Source organism: Prionailurus viverrinus, chromosome A3, assembly GCF_022837055.1.
Source record: "Prionailurus viverrinus isolate Anna chromosome A3, UM_Priviv_1.0, whole genome shotgun sequence".
Taxonomy (NCBI): Eukaryota; Metazoa; Chordata; class Mammalia; order Carnivora; family Felidae; genus Prionailurus; species Prionailurus viverrinus.
This window is the reverse complement of record NC_062563.1, coordinates 104854500-104876968: the sequence shown is the minus strand read 5'-3', so window position 1 is coordinate 104876968 and position 22469 is coordinate 104854500. Positions and strand designations below refer to the sequence as shown.

General features: G+C 46.1%; 1 protein-coding gene across 1 annotated transcript in view; it reads left to right on the top strand.

Moving 5' to 3' along the window:
* The first annotated feature begins 9074 nt into the window (after positions 1-9074).
* Positions 9075-22469, top strand: part of ACOXL (acyl-CoA oxidase like) — a 312998-nt gene continuing 299603 nt past the window's right edge. Inside the window, exons 1-5 of the mRNA XM_047854457.1 lie at positions 9075-9170; positions 9797-9820; positions 11024-11107; positions 21576-21662; positions 21990-22088. Of these exons, the coding sequence (XP_047710413.1) occupies positions 9075-9170; positions 9797-9820; positions 11024-11107; positions 21576-21662; positions 21990-22088 (390 nt within the window). The remainder of the gene's footprint in view (positions 9171-9796; positions 9821-11023; positions 11108-21575; positions 21663-21989; positions 22089-22469) is intronic.

Below are 22469 nucleotides of genomic sequence, written 5' to 3'. Positions count from 1 at the left end.
CCCAGGATCATCTGGTCAAAAGGTAGAGCTTTGGCACCCCCTGTGGGAGTACTGTAGCCACCTCCGAGGTGACAAGGGCACACTTAGAAGGACAGCATGTGGAAAGAAAATGCCCACGTAACAGAGGGAAGCATGCTTGCAAAGCCTGAAAAATCATTTCATACCAAGCAGTTTGGCAAAGTGGGTTTTAAGCTAGTAAACTGCCTTTCAGTTGAGCATACGTTCAGAGCTGTGAATACAACCGGCAAAGAAAAAAGACAAAAAGCAAAAGACCCCAACCCTCTTCGATTTCAGCCACTGTATGAGTGAGAGTCTGGTCTCCAGTGCATCTGGCATGGGGCTAGATGGAAGGTGAAATCTTGACCCGTGGTCAGTCTCCTCTTAATCAGCCCAATATGTCTATAGCCTCACTCAGTGTCAGTATTCAAGACCGGATGTGACAGTTGATCCCTTAATGAAGTTTACTAATTGCCGCTCATCCTACTGAGTCTGAAGGATTAGCCTGTGTAATCTTGCTCCTGCCGAAGCTGTTGATCCCTGGATCCAATTATCTTGCTGTTTCAGTGGCTCCTTCCGTGGTCTTGCGCAGCCTAGACAACCCTGTCCTGGTTGATTAGGTTTATTCCTCCAGGAGCCACAGGATTGGTCCCAGACAATCCCTCCGGTTCATTTCTGTGACTTACTTGAGCCCATTTGGCGCTTTTCTCTGCGCAAATTCGCAAAAGCCAATGAACCTGAAGGAAATTAAACTAGTCGGTCATCAGCACAGCAGGCTCATCTCTTTGGGTTGATGTCACGAAACTCAGCGGCACATCTATTTTTGAAGGCTCTCAAATTCTGCCCTGTAAACAGCTGGAGGAGCTGTCCACGTCCAGTAACTCTAGAAGGAGTGTTACATGATTCATTCTGCCTCTTAATAAAAATATTGAGTCATGGCTATACTGCCTGTTCAGAGAGCTTTCCAGGTCTTTCCATCCTTCCCTGGCCCCCGTTTCGTGTTGCTGTTAACTTTTGTGGATGATCCGATGAGCTCCAAGGCAGAATGCTGTGTGGAATGTGTAATGATGATGTTCTTGAGGACAAATGAGGAGTGAGTCTCATTCGTTCCAGGTCTCTATGGACAGGCCACCGGCCAAGAATAAGCCATTAAAATGTTTCCACTCTGTGTTTTCCCCTCTGCCATCTGCAGTAGATTTGAGATGTCCTAATGATTTCAAAAGGAAAAAGCAATATCCGAGTCTGACTGCCGAGTTATACGCACATGTGTGCGAGCACACGCACAGTGTGAACATCGTTGCACCTCGCTGACTTCTCACGTGCCTGTTTCTGGTGATGCCACATTTGTGGCCCTAAGCCAACTGTCCTCTTCTTCCCCTGTGGAAATCCTGGGTGGGGGAAGCCACCGAGTCCCTGTATTTCCAGAGTTGGGGAGACAGAGGACCTAGGCGGGAGATCTACTTTATGGGAACACTGAAACTGGGCTCGACTGAGGCTGACGGCCTGCACCAAAATCACCATACCCAATAATGACAGCTCAGACTTACTGAGTACGTATTTAATGCCAGTCACAGCACCAAGAACTTTAAACGGATGATCTCACTTAATATCCACAACATCCATAATGGTGTTTCCAGTTTACAGATGAGTAAATTGAAGATGGGTAGTTGGCCCGAGGTTATGCATCTACTAAGTTGTATATGTAATGAGTGGAACACAGACTTGAACCCAGCTGGTCTGCTTTTTGAGCCCACTTAAACCTGGCCGTTCTTATCCCTGGCCGCACATTAGAATTGTCTGGGGGAACTTTCCAAACTCCTGCCGTCCAGGCTTTCACTCAATCAATCAGTATTCAAATTTCCCAAGTGGTCCAGTGTGTATCCTGGCTTGAGTACCGCTCTCTTATCCTTCTCTCCCAGGACTCTGCTGTCTACCCCAAATTGTTCCCATTCAGCATTTGGTCTCTGCCAGTCATGTTTCAGGGCTGACTTATAGGAATGCTCTGTCCCAATGTTTCCCTTCCCCAGGAGGAAGACAGTTGGGATCAAGCTGTTCCTGGCTAACAGGAGTGAGGAGTGAGGGCAGATATTTGAATAACGGAGTACCCATTCCATGCCTGCGTTGCCTCCCCCACCCCAACATCTTCTCTCTCATCCCGAGTTCTGCTTGTCCTCACCCCCATGACCCACCTGGGTGTTGGGCAGGGCAGCGTCATTATTATTTAAACCCATGGCTCTGGAAGTATGGTCTGAGGACCCCTGGGGGTACCCAAGACCCTTTCAGGTACTACCTGAAAAGTAGATGTCCAACTACGTGTGTGTGACACCAGATTTTCATCATAACCTTCAACCAAAACAACATATGGCAGCAGACTGAGCGCAGAAGCAAATATGAGAGTTTAGCTGTCTTTCGTTAAGCCAGATGCTAAAATAATTTGTAAAAATATAAAACAACGTCATTCTTCTCACTGACTTTTTTGGTTTGGGAGTTCTTTATTTTTTTAATGTTTTCTCTCTCTCTTTCTTTCTTTCTTTCTTTTTAACTTTATTTATTTAGAGATTGAGAGAGAGAAAGAGAGATTGCGCAGGGGAGGGGCAGAGAGAGAGAATCCCAAGCAGACTCCACACCGTCAGCATGGAGCCCAATGTGGGGCTTGAACTCATGAACCGTGACATCATGGCCTGAGCCGAAACCAAAAGTCAGGACTTTAACTGACTGAGCCACCCAGGTGCCCCCTTTTTAAAGGTTTTTTAAAAAAAGTTTATTTGTTTTGAGAGAGACAGAGAGTACGAGCAGGGGAGGGGCAGAGAGAGAGGGAGAGGGAGTCCCAAGCACTCACAGTGTGGAGCTCGACTGGGGGCTCTATCCCATGAACCACGAGATCATGACCTGGGTCGAAGTCAAGAATCAGATGTTCAGCTGACTGAGCCACCCAGGTGTCCCAGTTATGGTGATTTCTCATAAGAATTATGTCAGTTACATGTAATGGGTATGGTATTATTATTTTTAAATGAATAAAAAATTTTTAAACTCTCAGTTTGCATTACTAGGATGGTATCTTGATAGACATAACCTGCATAAACAAAAGCTCTTTGGAATCCTCAATAATTTTTTAAGAATGGAAAGGGGTCCAGAGACCATAAAGTTTGAGAACCAGTGATCTAAAACCATCCACTGTCGTCTCAGGAAGTCCACTCTCAGATCAGTTTGAAGGGGAACTGGCAGGAGATTAGTGGCTTTATATTTGTATTTATCATAGTATAATTATTATTTCGGTCAGAATTTTAGTCTCAGTTTAAGATGGTTTTTGTCTTTGTTTTTTTTTTTATTAAAAAAAATTTTTTTTAAATGTTTATTTCTGAGACAGAGAGAGACAGAGTGTGAGCCGGGGAGGGGCAGAGAGAGAGGGAGGCACAGAATCCGAAGCAGGCTCCAGGCTCCAGCTGTCGGCACAGAGCCCGACGCGGGGCTCGAACTCACAGACAGCGAGATCATGACCTGAGCCGAAGTCTGACGCTCAATAGACTGAGCCACCCAGGCGCCCCTGTCTTTGTTTTTAAAGAAATACCAGGTGGGCGATCATATCTAAAATGGAGTAAGACTCTGAGGTCAGCTCACCTTAGAAGGTATTTGGGAATGGGGAGAGTGATTGCGTTCCTAATTAACCCCCGAGAAAAGGAGTAGCCTTTCCCAGCAAGTTACGCAGAATCCACAGGTGTGTTGTGGAGAAAGAGCTCAGTAGAGAATATGCCGTGAAGGTGAGGATGTTTACTCTGCCACAGGCCCTTTACACGAGCCCATCCTACTCAGGCCTGCCCTGCTGCCCATAGACACCAGTGCCAGCCCTGATAGGTCCTGCAGACCATGACCAAGTACACACCCCTGCGCCCCCACCCCCTTCCCTGTACTGGTTCTTGGCCTGCTTTGAGCTCTTGGCTCTAACACTCTAGCCTTAGCTCTGCCCTTGGCCCTCTGGCTTCTGTTTGTACTGGAACCCAGGCTTTTCCTAGTGGGCTGTGACAGGCTGCCCCTGGCTCTCAGTCTTGTGTGCTGCCTTTGGCAGGAGGCCCTGTCCCAGCTCCAGCTTTACAGACTTGGACCCTGGCCACTTGGCCAGCAGTCTGGCCAGGCCAGCCCTGGCCACAAGGGATGCTGTGGAGGATTTGAGCAGAGATGACAAGACAGAGTGGCCTGTTTACAGAAGTTCCTCTGTGTAGATTGGCATTTAAAGTGAGTTGTCATCTATGATGGCCACAGGAATTACTTGTGAGAGAAGATGCCAGGAGTGAGTTGGGATCCACCCAGGGACTCCAGAGCGGCCGGAATCCCAGTGTTCTTTATTTATTGCACTGTAGACAATTTGGCACAATGAAAACTTATTTTGGGGCTTAATTATTATTCTTACGGTGAAATATCATGTTAAAATTACAATAGTGATTACTTGCTGTGATTTGCTAAGTCCCTTCTCTGTGGCAGGTGAGGCGATTCACTCGTTTTACAACTATTTATTGAACACCTACTATGAGCCAGGCATTGTTCAAGAGGCGGTGAACAGAGCAGACCACAATCCCTTGTTTTTATGGAGCTTATATTTTAGCCTGGGAGGAGGCAGACAATAAAAGAATCAACAAGTAAATTCATGTGCTCGCTTCGGCAGCACATATACTAAAACAAGTAAATTCATATGTCAGATGGTTGTAGACGATGCAGATAAAAATCAAACATGGTGAGTAATAAAACGACTGGAAACAGTAAAAAAAAAAAAATCAAACATGGTAAACTGGAAAAGAAGCAAAACTGTCTCTCTTCACAGGCAACATGATCTTTCGTGTTGCAAACATGTAGAAAACGGTTTTACACTAAAATTAACGTAAACTATAAAAAGACTTTGCGTTAACATGAAAGTAAGCTCGTGCCTTTTAAGCTGGTCATCAGTATGACACGTTCCTCATTACATGCCGTCAATGCTGATAAGCTGTGTGATAACATTAATGACAAACACAAAATTTCCAAAGCAGCTAGGAATTTGGGAAGGAAGCGTGTGCTGTGAAGAGAAGAGGCATTAAATTTAACGCAAGAATCTGGAAAATCCGAAACTGTCAGAATACTACACTGATGTTGTTGCGAAAGGAGATAAATATCCTTAGACCGAGCCGTGGGCACGGCACCTTTCACCGTTCCCGACATCGGGCTTTCCTGGAGTAGTCAAGGCCCCTGGGGAGAACAGAAGTACAATGGTTACCCATGGCCTTTGTCGCAGGATTCGCCCAGCACTCTCCTCAAGCACCCTACCCTACTGTGTGGCTCCCCCAGAGAATCAGCAGAGACCAAGGAGCCGGCAGAGAATACGAAGAGCCAGATGGGGAGGCCATGGTCAGAAGGTTGGATTTTCTTGCAAAGGTGACTGGAGTCATTGGAGGGTTTTCGTAATGTTGGGTGGGAGGTAGGGGAAGGGGGGAGGCGGGGGCAGCACCGCATGATGCTTATTTTTAAAATAGTATAGTGCCTTGATCAAAGTTTACCAGTTGATTCAGAAAACAGATACGGAAATGCGAAAGATCTGTAATCATGAAAGCAGTCCTGAAAGAGGACACCTGTGGAGGACCTTCATTACATAGTTCAAGACTTATTATAAAGCTACTCAAGATGATGTTGTATCGGTATAAGGACAGACAAGTAGATTAATGGGACATTATGGAGAATCCTGAAATAAGCCCATACATATATGACGATGGATTTTTTAACAATGTTGCCAGGGCAATTCAAGGGGAAAAGAAAAGCCTTTTCTTTAAGGGTGCTGGAACAAGTAGATAAGTATGTAGCAAAAAGTTTACCTTGATCCCTATCTCATAGTACGCGCAAAAATAATTTGAGACGTATCATACACCTAAACATAAATTCTAAAATTACAAAGTTTGCAAAAGAACAAAGGAGAAATGTCCTTCGGACCTAGGGTGGGCAGAGGTTTCTTAGAGAGGACCCCACCCCCACCCCAAATGCTAAACATGTCAAAGAAAAAACTGATAAATCGGTCTTTATCAAAATCGAAGACTGTTTTTCATCTAAAGCCATCGTTAAGAGAATAAAGGGGCAATCCACAAACTAGGAAAAGATATCTGCAATGGATATATTTGAAAAACTTATGTCCAGATACAAAGGATTTGTACCTATGTTACATAAAGAATTCCTAGCGCTCGATGATAAAAGGACAAAAAACCGAATTTAATTTTTTTAATGTTTATTTATTTTTGAGAGAGAGAGAGAGAGAGAGAGAGAACACATGAGCAGGGGAGGGGCAGAGAGAGAAGGAGACATAGAATCTGAAGTAGACTCCAGGCTCTGAGCTGTCAACACAGAGCCTGGCGTGGAGCTCGAACTCATGAACCGTGAGATCATGACCTGAGCTGAAGTCAGATGCTTAACCAGGGAAACCACGCAGGTGCCCCAACTATGTAAATTTTTAGACAGCAGAGATTGGTCTTATTTATGGTCACATTTCCAGGACCTAGTTCAGGACATGACACATATGAGATGTTCAATAAATATTTGTTTAGTGAATCAGTTCTAGCGTTGGGAACTCCTGAGAATACTGAGAATAGAAGGACGTTTTTATGATTTTATTATGGGAACAAAGGAGATATAACCTGATAATTTCAAAATGTTTGCTGTTTTTGGGGCACCTGGGTGGCTTAGTCAGTTAAGTGTCTGACTTTGCCTCAGGTCATGATCTTGAGGTTTGTGAGTTCAAGACACGGCAGGGGAGGGGCAGAGAGAGAAGAAGACGGAGAATCCTAAGCAGGCTCCTCATTGTCAACACAGATCCTGACCCGGGGCTCGCACTCACAAACTGTGAGTTCATGAGCTGAGCTGAAGTCGGATGCTTAACCAGCTGAGGCACCCAGGCTCTCCCAGATAAGCCAATTTAAAAAATGGGCAAAGGACTTGAACAGACACTTTATGGAAGTATACAAATGGCCAATAAGCGTGCACAGATACGCTTAGGATCTGTAGTCATCTGAGAAATGCATATTTAAACCATACTGCGATGACATTTCATTCCCTCCGGAAGAGCTAAAAATGGAAAAGCTGCATAGTACCGATGAGGATGTGCCGAAACCAGACGTCTCCTATGTTGTTGATAGCAGTGTAAAATGGTATAACCGTTTTTGAAAAACCGTTTGGCAGCTATTTACGATGCTAAACACAAACCTGCCCTTTAACCTGGCGATTGCGTTCCTGGGAATTGACAAAAGAAATGGGAACGTATGTCTACAAAAAGACTTCTACGAGACTTTTACAGTTTGAATAACCCCAAACTGGAAGGAACACAAATGTTCATCAACAGGAGATTGGACAAACTGTGGCATATTCATAGATGGAAAACTACTGAGTCCTAAAAAGAACTACTGACACACAAACACAGATGCCTTATTTGCATGAAAGAAGACAGACACAAAAAAGGTACATCCTGTATGATTCAACTTATGTAAATTAAACAACAGGCAAGGTTAATAGATAATAACACGAGAACAGTGGTTGCCTGTAGGGGTAGGGACTCTGAAAAGGGGCACGTGGGCTCTTTCTGGGGCAGATGGAAACATTCTATAATCTTAATTGGCATGATGGTTATATAGGTAGATAACTGACCAGAACTCACGTGCTCAAGCTCTGGGCATTTCACTATATGTAAATTTTACCTTAATAATAAAAAAATATCATAATGTCTGAAGTTTGGAGCAGAGTAGAAGCAAGAAGGCCAGCTGAGGGGCTTTTACGACAGTCCAGGCACAAGATGGTGATGGGAGATGTTAAGAAGTGGCCAGACTTGGGATCTCTTTTCAAGGGAGGGCCGAGGACCGGTTAGCCCAGTAGGCAAGAGTCGCATTGAGAGCAGGCCCCGGATGACTGAATCCCTGAAGCCCATTTATTTATTTTGTTTGTGTATTTTACTCTAGCTCTTTCTCTTTCTAAAACAATTCAAGGCTAATTATAACAAAGGACATGTATTCAACAAGACTGAGAAGACATAACTAAAATAGAAAATTGAAACCAGAAGGTAGAAGCAGCAAATATACCAGTTTGGGCACTGATAATAGAAAACTGATGTCAGGAACCTCTTTCTGTCCAGTACCCTTGTCTGGGCACCTAACTGGGGTTGCAGATGCGTTATAAAGGGGGTGGTGAGGGTCTTTTAATATCAGAGAAAAGACAGCTCAAGCAGTGCTGAATCAAGCTGATTTTAGTTGAAGAAGAAAATATGTCTTTGGAGACTGTCTGGACTTCTAAAACCAAAAATGTACATTTTTGTGGAACTTGATTTACAACAGAATATTGCATCACAAAGGTCTGATACATCAAGTGCTCTACAAAGAAATGGGGACCATTTTAGGGGAAACTACCTTCCTTCCATTTGAGACCATCTATTACGCAGAAACGTAAATAGGCTCCACACTGTCAGCGCAGAGCCCAACATGGGGCTTGAACCCACAAACCGTGAGATCATGACCTGAGTCAAGATCAAGAGTTGGATGCTTAACCGACAGAGCCACCTGGGTGCCCCACATGTTGATTATTTATTGATTATTATCAGTACAGACAACATTATGTTGTCAGTCGGATGAGAGGGGGGCCTTGTCTATATTAGACATTCTTTAATTGAGAATAATAAATGAATCAGAAATGAAAGAATGGAAGAAAAGAAAGAGTTTATGTGTGGAAAAGATGTTTAAAATATATGCCAGTGAGGCAGTCCATCAAATTAAACCTAGTCTTAGTTCTGGAGCTTTTCCTGACGTCTTAAAATAGACCAATCCAAATGAATGCTTAAATCACCATCACAGGATTAATGGCAAACTGCTATTGGCATTGCCCATCAGATCTAATAACAAAGATTGCTGACTCGTGCAGAGACCGGGGAAGGAAAACAATCATCATAAAGAATTCAGAATGCACTAAGATGGCTGAGTTTGGGGTTGATTCTTTAGCAAACGTGATTGAATTGATTTCGAACTCGTGAGTACAGATGACCACTTGGACAGCGCTAATGACAAAGGCATGCTCTTGCATCGACAGTATAAATGGAGGGAATGAACTATGAAGAAAACTGTGAAGAGTCGGAGATTCTGAGGGATTTACTTACTCCTGATGGTTTAGGTTTGGCTAAAATAGAGCAGGCGGGTTAATGTGAGGAAGGGTTTGTTGTAACGATGTAGGGTGGGGTGACTCTCAGAAAGATCACCTGGGCATGTGAGGTGCTCTCTGGGGATAATGCTCGTGCTATAGAATAGGGGTGCGCTGGCAGTAAAGTCTGGGCCACCCGGGTCCTGGGGCTTCTGTAAGCTTAATAGTGAGGGGTGGGCACCAGATGTTCACATGGGGAATCTGAAGATCTTGTCTCTGGCCCTTGCTTTCTCACTTAGTAGGTGACCCTGGTTGGACGAGTCTTTTGATCTCCTGAGCCCGGACTTTTCTCTCTGTGACATGAGCTCTGTACTTCCTGTCCTTCTTAGCCTCTTAACGGAGAGTTGTGAAGATCCACAGGACGGAGGACACATGGGCCCTTAGAGAAAGTCCGCAAATCCCTGCCACAATTTTTTTTTTTTTAATTTCTTATTTGCTGGTAACTAACTCTCCAGTGTGAGCTGAAGCTGGAGCCGTGCAATGGTTCATGCTCGAGCCTGGAGATATTTTAAGACCTAATCAATACAAGATGCATTGGGTTGGAGCCAGTGTGAGAGTCATAAATCTTGACAGTTTTGCTGTTTGATAAAATTAATAATGCTCGAGAGAAACATTGCAGAAAGCTACAAGAGGGGAAAACCTAGTATATTCTGGGGAAAAAGCGTAAGCCGTTGTGGAAACTGAGAGTCACCCTGGGAAGGTTGGTTACCATCCTGTTGCTGGTGGGGCAGTTTTCAGGCACATGTCCACACAGGCGCACACACCACACGTGCATACACACATGTACACAATAAGCAACAAGCTCCAGCGCTGTTGGTTGGGTCTCAGGAGAGACTGGAGAATTAAGGAAGGCTAGCATGAATTCCAACAATGGATAATTGCGATTTGCACACCCAGGGGCCCACCACCGTCTAAGGAAATGCTGCCTGCTTCTGAATTTTTTTAGAGTTTATTTTTACTTATTTTGAGAGAGAGAGAGAGCAAGCAAGGGAGGGGCAGAGAGAGAGAGAGAGGGAGACAGAATCCCAAGCGAGCCCTGGGCTGTCAGCACAGAGCCCCATGCGGGGCTCGAACTCATTACAAACCTCGAGTTCATGATCTGAGCAGAAACCAAGAGTCCGGCGCTTAACCCACTGAGCCACCCAGGTGCCCCGTGAATTTTAAAAATAAAACAGTGACAGGGGTTCTGCCCTGTCTCCTATCTCGCTGGTGAAGTGTGTTCATGGAACTTTGGGATTTGTGGCTGTTGTGTACAGCGAGAGAGAGGAGGGCAGTGAAGGGGGACCGGGACCTCATTGCGTTTTATTTATCAAAGCCCTGAGAAGATCTAGAAAGGAAAGTGAAGAATATTGCTTTCTCTGTGTCCACAGTGTTCCCAAACCTTCCAGATCCTCTGTCTTCAGATCAAGGTTGTCGCGGGGATCCGAGCCAGGTGTCCCCTGTTGGTGGGAACGTCCCTTGGCTCCAAGAGGCCATGGCGCCCCGCATTGCTAGGCAGAAGCATGGGGGGTGTCAGGCTCCTGGGAGCCGTGAGGGACAAACTTGGTTAAGGCAGCAAGAGGCCCGAGGGCAGTCTGCCAGAAGCCTGGCCTCCAAGCGGGTGCAGTCTACTCTCCTCTGATGTGTCAGAGACCAGACGGCCACATTAAGACATTGCATGAACACATTTATTTCAGTAGGGTCATGGGAAGTATTCTTAATTAAAAATTTGCTTTCATTGTGTTGAATTTTTATTATGAAAGTAACATAACGTTTATTATAAAAAATACTAAACTCAATTAACATGTTAATTTACTTAATTTCAAACCATAAGGAAACCTTGACGTTGGGTCTGTCATGTTTTCAGGCAGAGAACACAAAGAATTGTGTCAGTCGGAGCCTGGCCACAGGAGAAGTCCTCTCCATGGCGGACATGGCCACAGGAGTAAAGGTGAGAGGCTCTGGGCACCCCACCCTTGGTGAGCTGATAACCTAGTTTTGAACAGCAGGGGGTACAAAGTGGAACCCTAAAGGTATCAGCCTATTCACTGGAATAGACGCAACATGGTACGCCTTACGACCCATCGCCCTGATTCCTCTCTACCCATTATATTCAACCTTGTTTTTGTTTTTTCTTTCGTGTTTGTTTGTTTGTTTAGTTTTATTGCACCGTGTCAATCATTTTCACCCGTTATAAAGCTAAATTTTCATAATCATTCGTGATTCTTCACTTAAACATTATCACTAAGATCGATCCGTATTATAGCATGCCACTGCATTCATATTTGTTTTTTTTTTTAATCTTTGTATTTTGAAATAATAATGCTCACAGGAAGTTACAAAAATAGAAGAGAGTTAAATGAACTCTTCACCCAGTTTCCCTCGGTGGTGACATCTTCTTTAGCTTTTAGGAAAATGTAAAACCAGGAAATCAACCCTGCTACAGTACTCTACCAGTACAGTATTAGACTACAGACCTTATTCAGATTTCACTAGCTTTTATGTACCCCGTGTGTGTGTGTGTGTGTGTGTGTGTGTGTGTGTGTGTGTATAGTTCTATGCAGTTTGGTCCCATATGTGGATTCATGCAACCACCTCCACCCCAATCAAGATCTAGAACTGTTTCATGACCACAAAGAAACATATAGTGCTACCCGTTTGTGGTTGCACCCAGTCTCCACCCCCTCCCTGTCCTTTGGCTACTACTAATCTGTTCTCTGTCTCTATAGTTTGGCCATTTTGAGAATGATATACAGATGGAAGTTCATCCATTTTTCCTATTCCTTTGTGTGAATATACTACAACACTTGGAATTCTTAGACTTCTCCATTTTTGCTGGTCAAATGGGCAATAAAATGGCATTGCACTGTGGGCTTGCTTTGCACGTCCCCAGGTCACCAAGGTGAACAGAATAATGCATGAAGTGTGAGGGTTGTGGCTCCTCATGGTACCCCGAAGTCCCCAGCGGAGGGTCATCTGTGTGGCATATGTATATGCTCTTCTTTCCCTCCCTGGACACCACTGCTCCTCAAAATAGGTCCCTGCATCCAAAAATTCAGTCCTGATGTCCCCAAAGGGGAGAAATAACTAGAACACGAAGAGAGAATGAACAGAGAGGAAGCCAAGTCAATCGTTGGTGAGTCCAAAATGGCAGTTATTTTTGTTTTGCAGTGTAGACATTTAAAAAATGGGTAGGAACTGTGTTATTTGTATTTTTCGTTTTTTAGATTTGTATGTTTTAAAGTAATCGCTACACCCAACATGGGACTTGAACTCACAACTCCAAGATCAAGAGTCGCATGTTCTTTGACTGAGCTAGCCCGATGCCCCTAAAAATGGGTAGGAATTAAAAACAAAGAAATTTGTGAGTGCCATCTGTGGTGAAGGCACCCACCATTAGGCCCTTTGGGGGAGAATGGCTTCCCTGTGATTTCAGCCAGGCAGGGTCTCTTCCCTCCTGGATGGGTTGGCTGTTTCTTCCAGAAGGAAGAAATCCAGCTGAGATACAACGGATGAATTTCCCTCTCAGAAATACCAGGGGACCCTGGTCTAGACTCAAGATCCTCACTTTGTGTTTTTACCGTATTTCTCCCTACCGGCCTTCTTTTCAGCAAGCCTGTGGTGAGGGGTGACCATGCAGAAATCACCATCGATTCCAGCATTCTAGGTGGGGAGCCCTCTCCTTGGCAACTTTAGGGTCTTGCACGGATCCTAGTGCATAGAATTGCACAGGGGATGTTTGAATAACTAAGGGAGAGGCAGCCTGCGGTTTAAGAAACATTTCAACCACTTGCAACGTGTGGACGTTTTCTGGATTCTGGTTCAAACAAACTAAAAAAAAAAAAAAACAAACTCGAAAAACAAAACTATGTGTCAGTGGGGGAAATTTGAACTTTGGATATTTGGTGATATTAAAGAATTATTATTATTGTATTTTTAGGTGGGGTAATGGTTTTAGGGTTACATTTTCAGAAGGAGTCCCTTTTACAGGTGTATGGGATATATTTAGGGATGGAATGACAGGATGTAAACTTCAGGATTACCTGGGGTGTAGCATGGAAAAGTGGATCGGGGAAAAGACGCAGCAAAATGGACCACAAGCTGGTCATTGTTGAGTTCATTATACTCTTGTATTTTGGTTAAAATTTTCCAAAACAAAAGGCTTTTAAGACAGTTTTACTCCTGGGGTGCCTGGGTGGCTCAATTGGTTAAGCGTCCGGCTCTTGATTTCGGCTCAGGTCATGATCTCATGGTCTGTGGGTTTGAGCCCCGCATCAGGCTCTGTGCTGACAGTGCGGAGCCTGCCTGGGGTTCTGCCTCCCTCTTTTTCTGCCCCTCCCTGCTCGTACTCTCTTTTCTCTCGCAAATGAATAGAATGAACACACACAAAAGTTTGGTTCCTGAGTATCCTAGATGAAAATTTGAATAGATTTAAAGAAATAGGTCTTTAGAAATGCTTCTCGTATCATGCCACTCCTCTGCTTAAAACTCCTTCCCCTTAGGCTTTAGAGAAGCCCTCCTGTTTTTAATATGGCCCACGGGTCCTTATGTGGTTTGACCCTACTCACTTCTCCAGACACCTGCTGTATCACTTTGTCCTCCTCCCTAGGAGACCTGACATTCTTTTGTTCCTGTCACCCACCTTTGGACCACTCTTGCTACCACATAGAATAGATTTTTTTCCCCTCCTTCACCTGCCTGACACCTGCTCCTTCTTCAAGCCCCAGCCCACGTGTCCTCCGCGCAGGGAAGCTCCCTTCAAGCCTGCAGTTTAAATTCCCTCTACTTGTGGTCATCTGTCTTCATACCTTTGTACCTTACAGTTTTCTATCACAAGCATGTGCCCGCTTTGAACGTACCCATTTATGTGTGTGTCTAATTGCTGTAGGTCTCTTAGCACCACTAGAGGGCAAACTTCTTGAAGAAGCTCATCCCCTACGTTCTTGTTATATATTATCAGGACATGAGAATGAAACGAATACAGAATACATAGAATCAAAACGGTTACCGGAAGGGTTACGTATAGAATTATCACATGACTCAGGAAATCCATTCCTAGGTATACACCCAGAATCGAAAGCAGGGACTCCAACAGATACCTGTATGCCGGAGTTCATCACAACATTATTCACAGCAGCTAAAAGGGTGGAAACAGACCAAGTGTCTGTCATCACGTGGATGGATAGACAAAATGTGGCCCATGCACACGACGGCATATTATTCAGCCATAAAAAGGGATGAACTTCTGGTCCATGTTACAACCTGGATGAACTTTGAAAACATGATGCTACGTGGAGCCAGACACAACTGGACAAATATTGGATGGTTCCACTCACATGAGGATTCTTTTTTTTTTTTTAATTTTTTCTTAATGTTTATTTATTTTTGAGACAGAGAGAGACAGAGCATGAATGGGGGAGGGTCAGAGAGAGAGGGAGACACAGAATCTGAAACAGGCTCCAGGCTCTGAGCAGTCAGCACAGAGCCCGACGCGGGGCTTGAACTCACGGACCGCGAGATCGTGACCTGAGCCGAAGTCGGATGCTTAACCGACTGAGCCACCCAGGCGCCCCTCACATGAAGATTCTTGAGTAGGCAAATTCACAGAGACAGAAAGTAGATCATGGGCTACCAGAGGCCGGAGGAACAGGAAAATGGGGAGTTCATTGGCACAGAGTTTTTGTTTGGGGTGATGAAAAGTTATGGAGGTAGATAGTGGCAATGGTTGCACAACAGTGTGAATCTAATTAATACCGCTGAACTGTATGCTTAAAAATGGCTAAAATGCAAACTTTATCTTAAATGCATTGTACCACAATAAAAACGAAACATTAAAAATTTAACAAAAGTTACCGTTAACCCTGTTTGCCTTCCCACACATCAGTCATTGCAATGGACTTGTTTTTCTTGTGCTTGGATCTCCCAGACAGCTAGAGGAACATGTAGACTGTGCCCCTGAGCCTAGCACAGAAGGGCCAAGGCTGTCTTTCCTGTGGGCAGTGGAGGGAGAGGTGATGTGCTGGGAATACAATTCCTGTGAGCCCTGGGCTGGTCAGGGCATCCCCAGATCTCGCGGCCAGCCCAAGGGCAGCTGCTGGCCTCTGCCTGCTTTCCTTTTACACCTTCCCATGAGCTGGCTGTCAACTTGATGTCAAGGACGTGTCAGTGTCAGTTCATCTAAGTCATCTGTGCCCCCAGGCCTGGGCCCCTTTTCTCTCTCCCTCCATGTCTGTGCTATCTAAAGGCTGTGGGTGTCCCTGAGCACTTTGGACAAACATAGTTGGACTAGCACAGCCAAGTGTTGGCAGGGTCAAGGCTGGTTCTGAGAGCAACTCACAGCGAGGGAGGTGGGAAAGTGAGAGGCGCCAGGGAAAGACTTCCTTTACTCAGGGCTTTGAATCCCTGCTTTAGCTTGGGAGCCAGCCCAAGGTCTTGTACCAGACGCACTGATGCAATCTGGAAGGATTCTAGGGCCCAAAGAAATGTGACATGCTGCCTTTTCTTCTTCCCCACGACTGTTCCCCTTCTTCCTTATTTGAACCAGCCCACTATCTGTCTTAGTTTGCTTGGGCTGCCTTCATAAAATATATAGATCGTGTGGCTTAAACCACGGAAATTTATTTTCTCACAGTTCTGGAGGCTGGCAAGATCAAGGTCCAGCTGATTCAATTCCTGGTGAGGACTCTCTCCCTATAGATGGCTGCCTTCTTGCTGTCTTCACATTGGAACTGGGCAGAGAGATCGAGAGAGGGAGGGAGGGAGGGAGAGAGAGAGAGAGAGAGAGAGAAAGAGAGAGAGAGAACGAGAAAGAATGAGAGAGAGAGAGAGAACACTCTCTGGTATCTCTTATAAGGGCATTAATCCCATCATGAAGGCCCCACTGTCATGACCTCATTTAAACTTGACCCCATATCCTTCTACCATCACATTGAGGATTAAGGCTTCGGCACATGAATTCTGGGGAGAACCTAATGCATTCCGCATAGCATTATCCTTTCTGGGGTCACCGTTGTCTGAGAAAACACCTGCAGTGCCTCATTTGCTCTTGGAACGAAAAGACTCTAAATGCACTCGAAGGTTCTTTAGGAGAACCGCTGTTGGAGTACTGTGTAGGAAGGGCCTGGCCCAATCACAGCCGTGGCACTGGCAGGCTTCCTGGCCTGCATGACAAGCCTGCTTGGTCCGTCGTGGCACGGAGACAGTCAGAATGACGTGGGGTTTACCTTCTGTCTCTGGGACCTCCCGGTCACAGTTCACGCATGCTCCTTCTACATCGAAGTTCATGATGGGTGACCTTGGTTTTCTCTCCTGTGAAGATGGTCCCGCTAATGCCCATTCATAGGCTGGGTTCAGATTCAAATTGATGATGCCTATGAGGAGCTCCATGCCACGGCTGGCATGTAGCAGGAGCTCGATAAGTGGTGGTGACTGTACCCACCCCCCCTCCCCCCCCAAAAAAAAAGATGTGGTCCAGAGCCCTTCCCGGCAGTCTTCTAGGTAGTGGCTCCGTTGGTGGATTGAGGTGAAATCGATCTGCGTTCCAGCTCCAGCCCGCCAGCTTTCCCTGCCGTGGTGGGATTCTACTTCTTGCTAGTCATCGTTGGGAAGTTAAGAAGCCCCCTTCTGGAACCCTGTCGGCCTGTCCTGACCGCAGTTCCCAGCCCCCAGGAAGCTCTGGTTGTGGCCTCCAGAGGCTGCTGCCAGCCGTCACTGGACAAGTTGTGGTCGTGACCTCATGCCCCTGATGTAGCTGTCCTTTTTTCCTCCTCCAGATAAGTGAGAAAGGAGAAGAGGGAGCTTCCCCAGACAACACAAGGTGCGCGCAGATTTAGAGTTTTTGTTAGGTGTCCTCCCCTTTTTCTCATTTCCTTACCACTGCTGTCTTCGGTCTTCTCAGAACAAATGGAATTCTTTGGGTCCTGTCCACCGAGGTGGACTGGAGGCCAGGGTGCCCACAGGGCACGATGATAGCAGTGGACACTGCTCTCTGAGAAGGACACTTTGCCCTGTGCCCTCAGGATGGCTTAGTGCCCTTCTTCATTCAATCTCTGTGTCCTTGTCTCAGCGAATCCATTCCCTTCTCTCTGGCTGCTCCTGCAAGCATCCCCCACCCCTGCAATGGGCCTCCACCCGTCTGGAGACTCGGGACAAAAACCCAGGGGTCACCTGGAGCCCTCTCTTGCCTTCTTCTCCCAAATCCAAGCCATCAGCTCTGTCTCCAGAACCTACCTTGATTGCCTCTGCTTCTCACCCCCTTCACCACCGCCGTCTGACCACTGCTCTTGGACTCACCTCAGTGGCCGCAGCGTGGGCACCTCCTTGCCGGCTGGGCTGGGATCCTTGCCACTCACGAGAGGCACCTGCTGAAAGCTTATGTTAGGCCAGGGAGTCATCTGCATAGAATGCTCAAGGGCTCCCCCTGCGTCCGCCCCATTTGGTCAGATTATCTGCGTTTCAGAGAATGTGGCTTTGGGAACACACTGTCCAGCTCATGAGGGAAAATCCCCCCATTTTAAGTGACTGTGTGGATTGGGGTCATGCAGACACCGCCTCTGTTAACTGCTGCGGTTTCTGCAAACCTACAGGTTTCACTCACCAGCCCAGTGCTCCTACTAATGGCATTTAATGAATGGAGGTTTTCAACATGTGGATGAAATATTCGCCCCACCTCCCTTTTCTAAAGAGGAGGAAAGGATTTAAAATCTAGAAAAGGGCTATCTTTGTAAAGAATGCATTAGCCACCCGCCAGAGAGATTGAGGGGTAGAGAATTCAATCTGTTTTAGTTTTAGAAAAACACTTTTCTTTAACTTGATTTCCAAGATGGCTTATGGGGGAAACATTACTATTTGGGTTGATTGCATCTTTCCAGGCTGGAATTAGCAGTGTATCACAATGGTTCTGTGGAGGGGGTGCTGAGTCATCAGAGTGTTGAGCGTTTCTGAGGACACTTTATGCTTCTCCAAATGAAAGCACTCCATATGTCAGATGCTATTAATGACATTTGTCTGTCATGATGTCAGAGCGTTTCAGCTGGTCAGGCTGTTAAAGCTGAAGTGCCCTTTAAGACAGCGAGTGCCAGGCTGACCATGCACGTGGAGGACAGGGACGAGTTCTCGCCAGAGGCTGGTGCCAGTTCCCGGACAGGAGCATCTCAAGATTCTGTTCCCACCATTTCCCTTCCTGCAAGGTCTTCCCTGGGGTTACTTTGTCTGCTAAGGCTCATTCAATTATAGCGACCCCAGGAAGAAAAGGTACCTAGGGGCTGCTGTATTTGAAGAGTCCAGAGTGCATCAGGGTTCAGGGGTGGACGTGTGGCACCTGGTCTCTCTCATGTCTCTGCTTTTCTCCTTCTCCCCACCTTGACCCCATGTGTTGGTTTCATATACCAGTTCTTGCGAAGGCAAGAGCGGCCAGCGGCACTGGGCCTCCGTTCTTCCAGGTCCATTGCATTGAAAAAGAGAGAGCTGCTTTTCTGTACTAGTCCACCCATGTGTCCCAGAGCCCACTCTGGTTGGATCCATCCAGATCATGGGTCTATGCTGAAGCCATCCCGTAGGGCCATGATATTATGCAGATTGGCCAGTCCTGGGTCCCAGGCTTATCCTAGAGCTGGGGGTGGAGGTCAACATCAGCCACAAACCACTTGGACTGATTGTGGGGGAGGAGGGCTCCCCAGAGGAAAGCCAGGGCTGTGTGGTTGGGGCAGGAGAAGGCGTGCTAACCTGCAAACACAGCCATTGTCTGAGCTCTTCTGTCTTTGTCATCAGTCCCCTGCTCCCTTCAAATGGCCTCACTCCAGTCACCCTTCCTTCTCATCTTCCTCCTCATCTTTCCCCTCCTTCACTTCCTTCTTGCCAGCAACACTTTCCCAGGGTTTATAAATGACCAAAGTACTTGGCAGTTGACCGTCACTGAATTCTCGCAGCAACCTTAGGAAGTGCTATTAGGCATGAGGCAGCTTGGGTGGGGACCCCAGCCCTGCTCACCATCTCAGGGTGCAGCCTTGGGCTGGCCAGTCCCCTCTCTGGAAGCTCAGTGTCCTTATCTGTCACGTGGGGGTGATAATGTGTTTTTCCCAGGGTGGTTGTGGGAATCAGCGAGCTTGTGTGTGTGAAGCTCAGTGCTCGGAAGGCTGAGGGCTCAGTAAGAGTGGGGGCGCTCATCGCTCACTGCTTTCGTCGGAAGTGGGAATAAGGATTGCTATTCGTCCAAGGTCCCACAGCCAGTGGGTAGCAGAGCTGGGCTTTGAGCCCAAGCTCTCTCATCTCATCCCAGGCTGAGTTCCGGCTCGTTTTGCAGCATTGCATCTTCCATCAGCTTTCCTGTTGCTCATGGCCGAGCTCACCTCTGCAGGCTGGGCCAGTGCCTGGGGTCAGTGCACAAATACTTTGTTGCACATCTTCTACATACCAGGCACTAAGCTAGCCCTTGAGCAGACAAGGCAGACTGAACATTCAGAAGGGTCATTTGAAAGACAGACACAACTGGTGGTGTCATCATTCCAGGTTTCAAGTTATATCACAAAGCGGTAGTAATTAAAACAGTATGGTACTGGCACAAAGATAGAGATGTAGGTCAATGGACTTGAACAGAAAACCCAAAAATAAGCCCACAATTATACGATCAGTTAATCTTTTACAAAGGAGGAGTGAATATACAATGGGAAAAAGTCTCTGCAACAAATGGTGGTCGGGAAACTGGACAGCAACATGGAAAAGAATCAAACTGGACCACCTGATTTCACCATACACAAAAATAAACTCGAAATGGATTAGAGACCTAAACGTGAGAACCGAAACCATAAAAATCCTAGAAGAGAGCACAGGCAGTAATCTCTCTGACATTTGCCGTGACAACGGTTTTCTAGCGATGTCTCCTGAGGAAAAGGAAATAAAAGCAAAGATGAACTATTGGGAAAACATCAAAACAGAATGTTTCTGCACAGTTAACAAAGGAACAATTCAACAAAACTAAAGTCAACCTACTGAATGGGAAAAGATATTTGCAAATGACATCTTCAATAAAGGATTAGTGTCCAAAATATAGAAAGAACTGATACAACTCAATACCCCAAAAACAAATAATCCAATTAAAAAACGGGCAGAAGACACGAACAGACATTTCTAAAGAAGACACCCAGATGGCCAACAGACACATGAAAAGGGGCTCAACATCACTCATCATCAGGGAAATGGAAATCAAAAGTGTAATGAGATATCACCTCACACCTGTCAGAATGGGTAAAATCAAAACCACAAGAAACAAGTGTTAGTGAGGATGTGGAGAAAATGGAACCTTCTTGCACTGTTGGTGTGAATGCAAAGTGGTGCAGCCACTGTGGAAAACAGGCTGGAAGTTCCTCAAAAGGTTAAAAATAGAACTACCCTGGGGGCGCCTGGGTGGCTCAGTCGGTTGGGCGTCCGACTTCGGCTCAGGTCACCATCTCACGGTCCATGAGTTCGAGCCCTGCGTCAGGCTCTGCGCTGACAGCTCAGAGCCTGGAGCCTGCTTCGGATTCTGTGTGTGTGTCTCTCTCTGCCCCTTTCTGGCACATGCTCTATCTCTCTCTCTCTCTCTCAAAAATAAATAAACTTAAAAAAATAATTAAAAATAAAACTGCCCTACTCTCCAGGAATTGTACTACCAGGCATTTACCCAAAGAATACCAAAACAGTAATTTAAAGGGATACGTACTCGCTTATATTTATTGCAGCATTATTCACGATAGCCAAACTACGGAAGCAGCTCAAGCGCCCACCAAAGATGAAGGGATAAAGAAGATGTGGTGTATATACACAATGGAATATTATTCAGCAATAAAAAAGGATGAAATCTTGCATTTGCAACCCCAGGGATAGAGCTAGAGAGTGTAACGCTAAGCAAAACAAGTCAGAGAAAGACAAATACCATATGACATCACTTCTATGTGGAATTTAAGAAATAAATGAGCAAAGGGAAAGAAAGAGAGAGAGAAGAGAGGACAAACCAAGAAACAGACTCCTAACTATAGAGAACAAACTGATAGTTACCAGAGGGGAGAAGGGTGGGGAGTTAAGGGAAATAGGGAATGGGGATTAGAAAGTATACTCACCATGATGAAATGAAAGAAAGGAAAGTGAAAGCAGAAAAAAAGAGTCATTCGATGGGCTGAACTGGGCAGCCCTGAGGATGGAGAACTGACACTTTGTGGTGCTGGGTCCTCCTCTCCAAGTGACAGAACCATGGGCTATGTCTGCTGACAGGGACTGGAGCTTCCCAGGCAATGAAAGGAAGGGCACGGATGCCTTGCTGCTGGTGGGGCTTACGTAAAGCTTGATGAGCTGAACAGACGCTCCCTGAGTGGCCCTTGACCAGGGGTTTCGTTGTCATTAAGTTGTTGACTGTTGCTAACGATGGCCGATGTCGTGCTTGTTTTCAGCGTGGAATAATTTACTGGCTATTTGGTGGCGCAGTCAGGAATCTTGGAAGCCCGGGACATGTGACTAAGTGGCTTCAGCCACTCCAGGTATGGCACGTACCTCAATAGATGTCTTCCGTGGAGAGCCTTAAAAGTTCACAGTAGCTAGATGTGTGCGTGTGCATGTTTGCAGAACAAGAAAAGAAATCAGAGAATGGGTGGCGGCAAGAATCTTGTTCAGAATGAGAATTTCAAGACTAGCTTCTAATAAAAATTGTCGTATTGTTATCACATTAGCTGCCGCCGGGCTGAATTCTTACAATTCTCTCCAATTCACCTCTTCCCCTCTCACTCATAGTCTTGATTATCAGAGAAGTCTCCGTTAGAGCAACCACCTGACTAGCTAATGCCCTTATACTGTCTGGTAAACTCCAGGGACAGAAATCCACTGGGATGTTCGCAGTGACCGAGAGGGGCCACGGGAGCGACGTGAGAGGGATCCAGACCCAAGCCACCTTTGACCTCTCTGCGCAGGTGAGGATTCTGCCCATCATTCTGCAGTTCAGGGTGGCAGGAGACCTGTTCAGAACAGGACTCTCCTTCTTCCTGAGGCCAATCTCATATCCTCTGTGTGTGCTGTCTGGCCCAAGGTGCTCAGATTCGAACAAATGGGTAAGTGCTTCAGTCGAGGTGGGCATACGCTCAGCTTTCACGTGTCTAATATCGGCCAACACATTCACAGCACCCACTATGTGTGGGCGCCGCTCCACGTTCTCCACATGCACTCATTAATTGGATGCCTTGTGACAACTCTGTGAGAACAGTACTGGAGCCATTTTGTCATCCTTCCCGAAAGCAGCAGGTAAATGACTGGACGAGGCGCTTTTGTCTGCGCTCCCCTTTGCCCGGTGTGGC